This window comes from Oncorhynchus nerka, linkage group LG5 (assembly GCF_034236695.1).
Source record: "Oncorhynchus nerka isolate Pitt River linkage group LG5, Oner_Uvic_2.0, whole genome shotgun sequence".
NCBI classification, from domain to species: Eukaryota; Metazoa; Chordata; class Actinopteri; order Salmoniformes; family Salmonidae; genus Oncorhynchus; species Oncorhynchus nerka.
The window spans coordinates 22,975,010-22,988,476 of record NC_088400.1 but is presented as its reverse complement, the minus strand read 5'-3'; the positions used below and the strand labels follow the sequence as shown (position 1 = coordinate 22,988,476).

The 13,467-nt window shown below is 41.7% G+C and overlaps 2 protein-coding genes across 5 annotated transcripts in view; one reads left to right on the top strand and one right to left on the bottom strand.

Moving 5' to 3' along the window:
• The window catches only part of micu3b (mitochondrial calcium uptake family, member 3b), a 43,026-nt gene extending 34,552 nt beyond the window's left edge, over positions 1-8,474 (bottom strand). For 2 of the 4 annotated variants that reach the window (XM_029659374.2, XM_029659373.2), the window contains exons 1-4: positions 8,011-8,469; positions 6,286-6,433; positions 2,252-2,283; positions 1,554-1,632 (exon numbers count right to left, since the gene is read on the bottom strand). In XM_029659374.2, coding sequence (XP_029515234.1) covers positions 1,554-1,632; positions 2,252-2,283; positions 6,286-6,433; positions 8,011-8,247 — 496 coding nt within the window. In that variant the 5' untranslated portion in view covers positions 8,248-8,469. Of the gene's footprint in view, positions 1-1,553; positions 1,633-2,251; positions 2,284-6,285; positions 6,434-8,010 lie in introns of all 4 variants that reach the window. The other 2 variants (XM_029659372.2, XM_029659375.2) reach the window with 2 other exon arrangements.
• A 701-nt stretch (positions 8,475-9,175) lies between these two features.
• On the top strand, positions 9,176-12,323 carry fgf20b (fibroblast growth factor 20b). Its single transcript, XM_029659376.2, has 3 exons — positions 9,176-9,560; positions 9,930-10,033; positions 10,868-12,323. Exons 1-3 carry the CDS (start codon positions 9,269-9,271, stop codon positions 11,111-11,113), a joined length of 642 nt encoding a protein of 213 aa, XP_029515236.1. The 5' UTR covers positions 9,176-9,268; the 3' UTR covers positions 11,114-12,323.
• Positions 12,324-13,467: the final 1,144 nt, after the last annotated feature.

Genomic DNA, 13,467 nt, shown 5'->3' with positions numbered 1-13,467 from the left:
CCTGTTCCTTTTTGTGTTCTAGAACTCCCTTTGTTGTGTGACTGCGAGAAGAAGAGAAGAGTAACTGTCAGGGTCCATCTCAGTAGACTGAGGAGGGTTGTCTTGCTGCCTCTGAAAGCATTCCCAAGCGTTTGTTTGCAGGAGAAGACAGTGACTAAAGCACAGACAGCTCTGGGTGTTATGGGAAAGGGATTCAGGTATGGCCTTTGCTCCAGGGAGATTTCCCCCCAAAAAAAGGACACTTGGGAGGAAAACATACTATGAATGGACTATGGTAGTGCATCCAATAAAATCCTCTTTCTTTATATTTCTGATACTCCTTGTCATATAAAAGTTCTGCAGATATCTGATGTTTGTCTGCGTTTGGATAGTTGAATGCGGTGGGGAAGTACTGGATGCCAATAGAGAGTTTCTGTTGAAAAGTCCCAATGAAATGGTGCATCCCAACATGAGTCACTGATCTGCTCGAGAACTTCTCTGTTGAAAATGTATAGAGCCTTAAAATGACTAAAGTTCTCTGACTTTTTAAGGGTTAAATAGGTTGGAGAGAAAAAATCTTTAAGATTCCAGCCATGTCTCACCAATACCACACACACCTTCACTCAGGGAGAGAGAAACCTTCCCTCCCCTCTCCAACCCTCCCCTTCCCTCCCCAATCCCCAACCCTTCCAACCTCTGAGCTCAAGAAGATGTTGTCAGACAATAGAAATAATTCCTCAGAAACACTTCGTATAGAGTGGCAGAACCGGAGATGTAATCCTACTCCATTCTTAGGATTCATCATGTCCATGGTGATCAGGAGGCAGCCAGTGGGACGTGTCTCAACAGAACCAGGTTCAAACAGCACCTCTCATTCTCAAAGCAAGGCTTTGTTCGCTGATCAATCCAATCCTTTTTTTCTCGGCAAAACCGCCATGTTTAACAGCAGGATTAAAAGCCCCAGATCCCAGCGTTGGCACTTAGCTAAAGCAACAGAGGAGAGAGCAGGGAGAACTTATACACCAAACACAGGGTTTGAAACGCAGGGAGTGATGTTCACTTCTTCAGGGAGCAATGAGAACAGGTTACTTGAACCATGTTTCCATGAAAATAACAACATTGAAGAACATTTACAATTACCTCCTTTCCTCAGCTTGTCAATATTGTAGCGAATCGAGGGAGTGGGAAGCGAACCCGGGTCTCTTGTGTAAAAGGCAAACACTATGCATTGCAGCAATACATTTTACCTACTTGATGGGAACCGTAACGTGGCTCATATTTCAAGGATCGCTACACTATTTTGAAAATACAAGCACATCTCATTCTCAGTACAGGGATTTAGTTTATTATCACTGGTAACGGTATCGCTAATCAATGGTACATCCTATATAGGGTAGATTTCCTTCACCCTCGTATCTAAGGTTACCTGAGAGCAAATGACAATATCACTGATTGATGGAAAGATAAGATGGTGTTTACTGCCTGTACTCTGTTCTCGATTGATTTGGTATATGGAACCTGCAAACATACCACTGGCCATATTCTTGATGATAGAGAGAGTTAAGGAGTCTTACCTCGGTGACGTAGGTTCCTGAATAAATTGGATGATCCTTTAAAAACAGGAGGGGTGTCTGCCAGCATCTGTTCCAACTCCTTCAACAATGGAAGAAAATCACAGTGTTTACTCTTTGAAGAATCAGTACACAAACATGAATAATTCATTATTGTAAGATTAGGAACACCTTTTTCCATGGTAGATGAAGGGGAGGTGACACTATGAAGAATCATTTTTAAGCCTTGAGACAATTGAGACATGGATTGTGAATGTGTGCCATTCAGAGGGTGAATGGGCAAGACAACAGATTGAAGTGTCTTTGAACAGGGTATGGTAGTAGGTGACAGGTGTACTGGTTTGTGTCAAGAACTGCAATGCTGCTGGGATTTTCACGCTCAACAGTTTCCTGTGTGTATCAAGAATGTCCACCACCCAAAGGACATCCAGCCAACTTGACACAACTGTGGGAAGCATTGGAGTCAACATGGGCCAGCATCCCTGTGTAACGCTTTCGACACCTTGTAGAGTCCATGCCCAACAAATTGAGGCTGTTTGGAGGGCAAAAGGGGGTGCAACTCAATATTAGGAAGGTGTTCCTAATTTTTTGTACACTCAGTGTACATCGATTATTCTCTTAGAAGAGAAAAGCAGGGATCTATTTCAAATACATTTTCACACTTGTCAATGCATGCAGTGCTGTAATCACAAACTTCCCACCTGTTTTGTTAGAGACTTCCAAATCCTCTTTTCTAAAAAGAAAAAAGAAAGTATTGTTCAGAATAAATTAACTGATCAGTATTATTCATGGTGAAAAAAATTACAATTATTCGCACAATATGCTATGAACAAGCCTATAATGTACTTTATGGTGGAAAAACAAGTGGCTATGTGTAAGAAAGGACAGCTGGACTCGGGGCTGTACTGAAACATGAGTGCCATATCTCCAGGAACGCATTCCAATACCCAATAAAAAGGTCCCTGGCCATAAGATAAGGCGTTGGCTTCATAAAAACACCTGGCTAGGTGATTCACATGGCCCTACCACCCCAGAGGGATGATAACAGTGACAATAACTTTAAGGTCTGTTTCTGATGGAGGAAGCAGTTATGATGACCCTATGCTTTGTAGAGCTCTCCCACCAAACGGAGGTGTCTGGGTGGACAAGCAAATATAAGAGGAAGGGGAAATCCTCAATTTGTGCATTTAATCCCCTGAAAAGTTCATTCACATTCACACCAAGGCCTGAAATGTATAAAGATTAGAGGGACCCAGGGGTTTCATAGCACAGTGTTCCAGTAAAAATACACTGAACAAAAATATAAATGCAACATATGTTGGTCCCATGTTTTATGACCTCAAATAACATTTCCCAGACATTTTTCATACGAACAAAAAGCTTATTTCTGTGCAAAAATGTGTTTACATCCCTGTTAGTGAGCATTTCACCTTTGCCAAAATAATCCACCTGACAGGATTGGCATATCAAGAAGCTGATTAAACAGCATGATCAAAATGTGCAGTTTTGTCACACAGCACAATGCCACAGATGCCACAGATTGGCAATGCCAAAGATGACTCAAGTTTTTAGGGAGCGTGCAATTGGCATGCTGACAGCAGGAATGTCGACCAAAGCTGTTTCCAGATAATTTAATGTTATTTTCTCTACCATAAGCCGCCTCCAACGTCATTTTAGAGAATTTGGCAGTATGTCCAACCAGCCTCACAACCGCAGACCACGTGTAACCACACCAGTCCAGAATCTCCACATCTGGCTTCTTCACCTGTGAGATCGTCGGAGACCAGCCTACCGGAGCTGATGAGCTGATGAAACTGAGGAGTGTTTCTGTCGTTTTGTGGAGAAAAACTCATTCTGATTGGCTGGGCCTGGCTCCCCATAATGACTGCGCCCCTTCCCTGTCATGTCAAATCCATAGATTAGGACCTAATGAATGTATTTCAATTGACTGATTTCCTTATTTAAATTGTAACTCAGAAATGGTAACTTGCGTATATATATTTGTTCAGCAGAAGATCTTTGCGGTTTTGACTAAAATGTTGATGGAAAAAACCCTGAGAAAACTATGTGTAGCAATGCTAGCTATGTCCTGTAAAACAGACACATCAACACAGACTATGAACTGTATGTCATTAGACATACATCAGTCTCTAACAATGGGGACCAGAGTTATACTGGTGCCTTTCCCAACAGACATTTTAGCCTCTGTATAGGAATACATTGGGTCAGGGCTTATTTGGCTGGCTGGCTGGCTGGCTCATTCTTTGAAGAGAGAAAATCATTAAAATCACTAGAAAAGAGTGACCATTTACCTTGGCAGAATTAAAACCAACACTGTTCTAAGCAAACAGGCAATTTCTCTGAAATACCTGAGATGCTCCTTTTTGTCATGGGAACAAGTTTGAAACCACCCACATAGGCTCACACAGTACAATATACAGTGCCTTTAGAAAGTATTCATACCCCTTGACTTATTCCACCTTTTGTTGTGTTACAGCCTGACATCAAAGTGGATTAAATATATTATTTTCTCTCACACATCTACACACAATACCCCATAATGACAAAGATTTTTTTGCTAATTTATTGACAATGAAACACAGAAATATCTAATTTACAAACGTATTCACGCCCCTGAGTCAAAACTTTTTAGAAGCACCTTTGGCTGTGATTACAGTTGTGAGTCTTTCTGGGTAAGTCTCTAAGAGCTTTGTACAGCTGGATTGTACAAAATGTGCCTATTATTATTTTTTTAATTCTTCAATCGTCAAGTTGATTGTTGATCATTGCTAGACAGCCATTTTCAAGTCCTGCCATAGATTTTCAAGCCAATTTAAATCCAAACTATAACTATGCCACTCAGGAACATTCAATATCATCTTGGTAAGCAACTCCGGTGTATATTTGGCCTTGTGTTTTAGGGTATTGTCCTACTGAAAGCTGAATTTGTCCCCCAGTGTCTGTTGGAAAGCAGACTGAAGCCACTGTAGGTTACCACAATACCACATAGGTTACCACAATACCACATAGGTTACCACAATACCACATAGGCTACCACAATACCACATAGGCTACCACAATACCATACCGGTAACCACAATACCATATAGGTTACCACAATACCATATAGGTTACCACAATACCACATAGGTTACCACAATACCATATAGGTTACCACAACACCATATAGGTTACCACAATACCATACAGGCTACCACAATACCATATAGGTTACCACAACACCATATAGGTTACCGCAATACCATACCGGCTACCACAATACCACATAGGTTACCACAACACCATATAGGTTACCACAATACCACATAGGTTACCACAACACCATATAGGTTACCACAACCCCATATAGGTTACCACAATACCACATAGGTTACCACAATACCATATAGGTTACCACAATACCATACAGGTTACCACAATACCATACAGGTTACCACAACACCATATAGGTTACCAGAATACCATATAGGTTACCACAATACCATACAGGTTACCACAACACCATATAGGTTACCAGAATACCATATAGGTTACCACAATACCATATAGGTTACCACAACACCATATAGGTTACCACAATACCATATAGGTTACCACAATACCATATAGGTTACCACAATACCATACAGGCTACCACAATACCATACAGGTTACCACAATACCATACAGGTTACCACAATACCATACAGGCTCCCACAATTTTAGAAAACGGGATTCTGGCGATATCATTTGAATTGAACAGCAACGCAAAGCAGAAGGTATTTTCATATGAAATACTGTATGTAAATGATGACAATATTCTGTGATATATAATTGCCCTATATCCCAGACTTTTCCAAACATCCTCAGTCAGGGAAAAAACTTATCTGATTTTACAACCACAGCATAAAACCATAAAACGTCATTATCCCTATTTCGTAACACATTAGCCATCAGAGAGAGTGAGGAGAGAAGGCTGACGCAATGTGTGCTATTCACATTAGTGCTCCATTTATACCCCTCGTTACATGCCAGGGAAACCAAGACACACCACATCAACAGGCCCCAGAATACAGGGCTATGTCCCAAATGGCACCCTATTCCCCACACAGTGCACTATCTATGGAATAGGGTGCCATTTGGGAAGGAGACAAGATCTTTATTCAATCCCAATGCTGTGAGTTTATATCTGATAATTTAGCATGTGTTTAACAGCTTCTAATGTAGTGACTAAAATCATCATGATTGACAGACATCATGAATGTCTATCACTTGAGACATGCTGTTTCGTCTCCGTCTGTCTGCTTTTCTGTCCGTCAGAGTTTGTTGCTACAGAAATGAGACGTAACAGTGGTGCTGCTAGTAAAGATCTGTATCTACTTGACTCCTAGCCAATCACACAGTTATTTTTATGTCACTCACAACATAAAGAGTGTTGGTGTGAGTGTCCAGCAAACAACATTGGCACCTCGGACTCTACCATCATCATCTGTACAGTACAGAATAGAACTGCTGAAGATTGTTATTTAATCAGCACCATATGTCAACATCTTAGTTTGATGACTATTTATCGACTATATGAGGAGAAGCAACAAGCGGTGGGTGTTTGAGATGTGTGTGTGTGTGTGTGTGTGTGTGTGTGTGTGTGTGTGTGTGTGTGTGTGTGTGTGTGTGTGTGTGTGTGTGTGTGTGTGTGCGCGTGTGTGTGTGTGCGTGCGTGTTGGTTAGTACTCACTCTTAGGCTCACCCATGGTGACAGACTCAATGAAGTTCAGTGGGGTCATATATAGCTGTCCCTCATATTCCACTGAGCTGAACAACCGAAACCTGGCCTCATGGGACGACATGTACACATCCCCATCATCCAGATTAAATGTCTTGGCCTGAAACAAAACACACACATACACACACACACACACACACACACACACGCACACATATATATATCCAAAATAATTTAACGTTTTTAAGCAAAGTGTGAAAAAAGTTTCAATGAATAGTTTTAAAAACAACATGTTTTTTCATGGGCAAACATTAGTGTAAGAACACATTGTCATTACAGCATGGATAGTAGTTACAGGGGACATGAGCCAATTTGAAGAACCCATGAGCTAAAAACTAGAACCCATGTTTTACTTCAGAAAATGGGCACCATGTTTTGTCAGGCGTGCACCAGATAACGTTCCTACAAATGTTTAGAAAACAGCGATATCAGGAGGAAGGCCTGCCTGGCCTGGCCTGGCGAGGACAGAGTGGACGTCTCTCTCTGGTGGCAGAGTGCCAGGCCCACTGGGCACACAGCAAACACCTCAGGGAATGTGTGCCCCCCTTCTTCCCCGCCCTCTCCCCTGCCCCCACACCCCTCCTCCTCTGGGTAAACCCCCACCATCAAATGTCAGCCCCTCCGCCAAGTCCCCGTGTCCAGTTTCCTACGTTCCTGGATTCCTGTGTCTCAAACCCCCAGTCAAGGTTACATCAAGCCACGTCCCGTCACCACCACTCCCACCCTCACCACCCTAGAGTTAGATAAGAGGGTGGGGACAAAGGCTATGCCCCAAATGGCACCCCATTCCCTAGAGCCTGGTCAAAAATAGTGCACTATATAGGGAATAGGGTGCAATTTGGGAAGTATTAAAAAAGGAACACAATGTAAAAGGAGGGTTGCAAACTAGACCGCGGTCAGTGACTTCAGCACGATTTACTGACCCAACAGTCTAATGAAGGCTTTACAGCAATGATCCCACAGATCATCCTAAAACAAACCTGCCAACTAAACAGAGGGAGTGAGAGCAACGCATCACTGGGCCTTATTGGTTTCCACTATTATTATTGTCACTGCCTGTCTGTTTGCCTGTACGTGTCCAAGTCTTCTCACTCTATGTAAATAGCCCTATACAAGCATATTATGACGAGAAGACTGCCTCCACCTATTCTCACATAGCAATCATGGCACTTGTAAAAAAAAAAAAAAAGATTCAAAAAAGAGAGAGAATTTAAATTGTTATAAGAGGTCTTAATATGTATTTTATATTTATGTAACGTAATTGTAATCTATATTCACGAAATAGACCAGTACAAAACATTTCAGCACCCCATGTCATGGACAGCGCCCTTGTTATAATGGGGCAAATAGTCACATTGGTCCATTTAAATTAAATGGCCACGTGTGTTTCTGTCTACACAATGCATCCCTGTTTGATCGTTTTTTATTTATGCCATGGGTTTTTTACTATCACGGAACGTCAACCTTGAATCTTACCCGAAAATAATAGTATTTTCAGCTCTGCCTCGCGTTGTGAGTTGAGTGGGCATGTTAACGTGTAGCTACAGAGTCACTCACTGGCAGCCTATTGCGTGCATTATTAATATTAGGCTATTACATAGACAGATAAATATGATATTTATTATACATGCTTTATATACTAATGCCCCATGCCATGACAAGTAGGCTATACAATACCTTATCTGTAGCAGATACTTCTGGTAATGCGAGAAGTAAACCATTATCGATTTGGTTTGACAGTGTATTTTGGACATTGTAATAACTCGCGAAACCAGCTCCGGTGGCGATACATACTCCAGTTGCAATACGTTTAAATGTCTTAGTTCTCTTCGGTGTTTGTTTCCAAAATACAAATCTCCCTGAGGTAGATGAGAAATTAGTCGATGTGGAAATAAGTCTACGGAAGGCAGCCATGGCTGTTGTTCATTGAAGTGTCATAGCAGAAGATCGCGGCAAGCTGTTCTTTTCCATCGCGAGATAATCCGTGTGACGTTTCACCCCGTTTTACCTGAATGTTTTGCGCTCCCAGTCTTGTAGCGGCTCTTAGTCAAGAATCCAGGTTTCTCTTAGAATTGTTCGGGTTGATATGGCAATGCCTTAAAATAGAGGCATCACATTGCATTGATTATATAGCTCAATACATAGGCTATTGTATGTGTTGTTTCATGTGTAAGTATTTTGATCACGTCACGGTGTTTGTTAGGTTGTGGTAGTTGCTCTTGCTGGTTGGTGCAGTGCAAACTGAAGTAGACTAATGAGTGTGAGAATGCGATAGGACTGTCACTATCGTTGCCATAGGTAAGTAGCAAAGTACAATCAATGGCCAACATATTGCAATGTAACCAAATACAAATCAAACTCCCTCTCTCTCTCTCTGTCTTATTTTATACCTTAGGAAGAAAAAAATCTCTGCCAAGGCAAGTCTGAACGATAGCCCCGCCCACTAAAAGTCCCCGTCATTTTGCACCTGCCTCACGTCTTTAGGCACTGTGTGCGCAATCCTCCAACAGCTAGCCTACCTTACCTGCAGAGCAGTGGTCTTGTGTCTCTCATAGAAAGAGGGGTTGGATACATTGGTAGCTCTCTGTAAAAGGTTCAGACTTGCTACTGTATTTGGTTTTCACAATTTTTCAACCCTTCGTGAGCGGTGGGAACTACCAGAATTGAACAATATTATCTTAACTCAACTGATGAAGACATCAAGCGGTAGGGTCATAATTTGGAACGAATTACCCAAAGTATACATGTCAAGGGAAAAAAGGGACCTGTCCGTTTCAGTTCAACAGAGCATTTGCTTAGTAACGGACGCGAACGTAAACATGCAATAGGCAACAGAGTAGTAATCTGGAAACTGTCGACGCGAGAGCGCTCACTCAGGATCTATCTGTTGAACTTTACTCGCTCCAACTCTGACGAACGGGAGGACTCTGCTGCGATGGCTGCTCTGGGTGAAGTTGGAAGCTTCTTGCACGGCATTGATGGTGTAGGACACGTCGGGACCCATTTTCTCCTGACGTCTCTTGGAGAGAGTCCAGCGGTACTGCTGGGTCAGGGTGAACACCTCGTACCTGGTGCTGGGGAAAGCCTGTCCCGGAGCGCCACGGCAGATTTAACACTTTTAAAAGGGATTCTCCGGAGAAGGCAGTTATACTGCAGAACTGGATTTCATCTGGAAATACTTCCTGGTGGCACTGTGCAAGGGACAAGAAAGGACCACAGTAGATTCGGTAATTATCAAGTTATTAGTGTGTTATTACAGATCTCATATTACACATTCATATTTTATGGTTAAAAATGTTACCAAATATTTTATCATTATTATATAATACAAGTTATTGTTATAATAATCATAATCATTTTATTATTATAATTTTTTATTTGTGTACAAGATCAGTTTCCTACCATAACATCAGTTGCCAATATTAGCCCTAAAGCAATAGTACAACTGTTATAATTTGTTCAATAATTATCACTGGAAGTAATGTGAAAGTCCCATAGGGAAAATGTGGCTATACTCCATCCTAGTGTGTCACAATCTGTGATAGAAGGTTTCTCTGGTGGAATACACCTGGAACAACGGATTTATTCTTCTCCAGGTATTTTGGAATTCATAAGCATTGCTGTTGGATTGATAAGCATTCGAGGAGTGGACAGTGCTCTCTACCTGGGGATGAATGACAAGGGAGAGCTCTATGGTTCTGTAAGTATTACACTCATTTACTGTCTCTCTGCTGTTTCTGTAGTCCCACCTCTCATTACATATGTGTTGTAGAAGGGTCTCTGGGTCTTTTGTTGTCCAATATACATTAGAATATACCAGCAGGTGGCATTAATGGGTTTCCTTGACTATTGCTGTCACTCTGCCATAAAGGATCCAGTTCTGCTGTCACTCTGCCATAAAGGATCCAGTTCTGCTGTCACTCTTCCATAAATGATCCAGTTCTGCTGTCACTCTTCCATAAATGATCCAGTTCTGCACTAGTTATGGTCTTATCATCGTCCACAATAGGGACTGTGAAATGACACACACACAAATATACGCACACACTCTATCATACTCTAACACACAATCTACACACACACTCTATCATACTCTAACACACAATCTACACACACACTCTATCATACTCTAACACACAATCTACACACACACTCTATCATACTCTAACACACAATCTACACACACACTCTATCATACTCTAACACACAATCTACACACACACTCTATCATACTCTAACACACAATCTACACACACACTCTATCATACTCTAACACACAATCTACACACACACTATTATTTAGTTGTATTGTTTGTATAGCATTGTATTTTACATTTGTGTGACTGTTCTTGTGTATCAGTGTTTTGTTACTTGTCATGTTTGATGATTTTGTGTGGACCCCAGTGGGCATTCAAATAAACCCAACAAACCAAGCAGCCTTACCACAAATGTATCCTTGCTCTGGTAAGACCGTTGATTTATTGTCAACGAATCTGACATCATAATCTGATCTGACTTGGTTTCTACCCTGCAGGAGAAGCTGAGCGCTGAGTGTGTCTTCAGGGAGCAGTTTGAGGAGAACTGGTACAACACATACTCCTCCAACCTCTACAAGCACGGAGACAAAGGGACTCGCTACTTTGTGGCGTTAAACAAGGACGGCACGGCTCGGGATGGAACAAAGTCCAGGCGACACCAGAAGTTCACCCACTTCCTGCCCAGGCCCGTGGACCCTGACCGGGTACCGGAGCTGTACAAGGAGATTCTGGGCCACAGCTGAGACTGGCCTGCACCCACCGTCCCAGATCAGGAATAGCTGTGTATTGAGCTCTAGTCCCTCCTGCTGTGGGAAGCAGGGATGTGTGCAGGCCAGGCAGTGTGACTGGCGGTGTTAAGACAGTGGAGCCAACCAATCCCTTAGCAGCCCCAGGCCCCAGCCCCAGTCCCAGCCCTACAGCGGCCCCAGCTCCAGCCATCAGGGAAGGCCTTCACTGGGGATAAAGGTACTAGCCAGGGGCCTCCCCTCAGAATGTCCGGGCCAGCTCTCAGCGGTGACCAAGACAGTCTAGAATGTCTGACGTTGTCAACATGTACACCAAGGCATGAGGAGGCTATTTGTTCCAGGGGCCAACTGACCCCCGAGAGGAGCTGTCGTGTGGAATAGGAGAGGAACAGGATCAGAGGAAGCGATGCTGATGCAGGAGGGAGGGAGGGTCACTCTTCTGTTTGAGGGCCAATACATTTCAGGAAGTGTCTTTGGACTGAGGATCTAGTTGGAATCATAGAAATAAAACATAGAGATAGAACATAATGATAAAACTGTTCTATTATCTATTGTTAGAATGGCAAAATCTATGGGATTCTATACAGTTAAAGAACCTCGTTTTTTATTTGGGGGGGGGGCTCTGTTCATTCAAGAAGGATTTTGAAGGAATTCACCTGTTTTTCTTCTCGTTTTACATGTGACTAGATCATGTTGAAAGGAGCAGAAATATATTTGCCACAGATATCATTTCAAAATGTATTATTTATTCATTTCTAGATACATATATTTATGTTATATATTTATTTATTTCAGAATATATTTTTGCAGTTAAATATACAGTACTGTATAGAGAAACCACTAGAAATTATATCTATATAGAAATAATATTTCTTTTAATCTGAGGATACCAGTTTTCTCACTTAGCTTGGGCCACATTGTGAGATTGTCTTAAAATAATGTGGGGGGGAAACTGTAATTTGCTGATTTTTTCCCAAAAAGCCCTCTGCTGTACGCATCACATTTAAAGTCTGTGCAGTGTGTCCTTATTAAAGTCAGTGAACTAGATTTGTCTTTTTGATATCTGTTTGGAACATTTAATGATGTATTGTAAATGTTTTAACATTTGGGTTCAGAAACTAAGAGGACCACACTGTTTATTACCTCTATGGTTTTCTTGATGAACCAACTGACAAAAAAATTATAAAAAATAAACAAGTTTAACTCAGTTTTAAAAGTTCACATTTTCTAAAGAGGCGTAATGCATTGGTGTCTATAGTTTTGTCTTTTGAATTTGGTGAAGTTCAAATATATAAACCTATTTACGAGCTCATTGTTGTTCTTTTTATGATTGCCATTATGTTGAGAGACAAGAGCGAGGTTCCCATGCATGCATAAAAACTTCAAAGTCACTCTGTGGAACTTGCTCACGTAGCGGCCTCACAATGACATGGCCAGGGCCAAATAAACAATAACCTTTACCGTTGGTCTGTTCAGCGGCTTGGCAGCTGTATAAAACTGGAGGTCAGCGCGATAAGGGCTAAGTAAGCTCTGTTGACAGTTGCAGAATGATAGTCCTGATTAATAGTATTATTGAACAATGAAAGAGAGCCAAGGTGGCCAAGAAATCTCTCCAGCCTCCAGACTGAGTGAAAACCTTTGTGTCCCATTCTTTTTTTGTAATACCTTATCTTTTTTTTAGTCTGCTGACAGCTTTAACGCAGCAGAACGCGTGTCCACTGAGTTGATGGTTATTTCTTTGTGTGAAATTGTTTCACAGAGAGATTGTTTTACAAGATCCATGCAATTTCAGTGATAGCCAAATTATTTTATAGGGGCTTGTCCTCAAAGGAGGAGATATAGCCCTCTTAGTACCTGCATGTCTCTATCCAACTGTATCCAAAACAATATTTAGAACGAAACAGGAATTAGAACGTTATATAAAACATATGATCTTCGGACAATGGCTGAACAGCATATTTATTTAAAAGCCACCATCTTGGTATCTTTGTACAGTTTCCTCAACGGTTGGGAGGATATCTGTGTTGAAGCATGAAAGCTAAAGGCCTGTGATCTCAACATCTCTGTGATGGCAAGCCAACTGCTGTCTTGACATGGGGAGTCTGCTCTGCTGCCAACTCTCAGCCTTGTAGGATATGATGGGACTTTCCCATCAGAACACCTACATAATCAACATCTACCTCTATCTCTTCTCCCCATAATGATATCAGGCACCTTGTTCAACTGTGCTCTCTATGTTTATGTGTACATTCCCTGGCTATCTAACCCATAAACACTTATTCCCTGGCTATCTACCCCATAAACACATATTCCCTGGCTAACCCCATAAACACTTATTCCATGGCTATAAT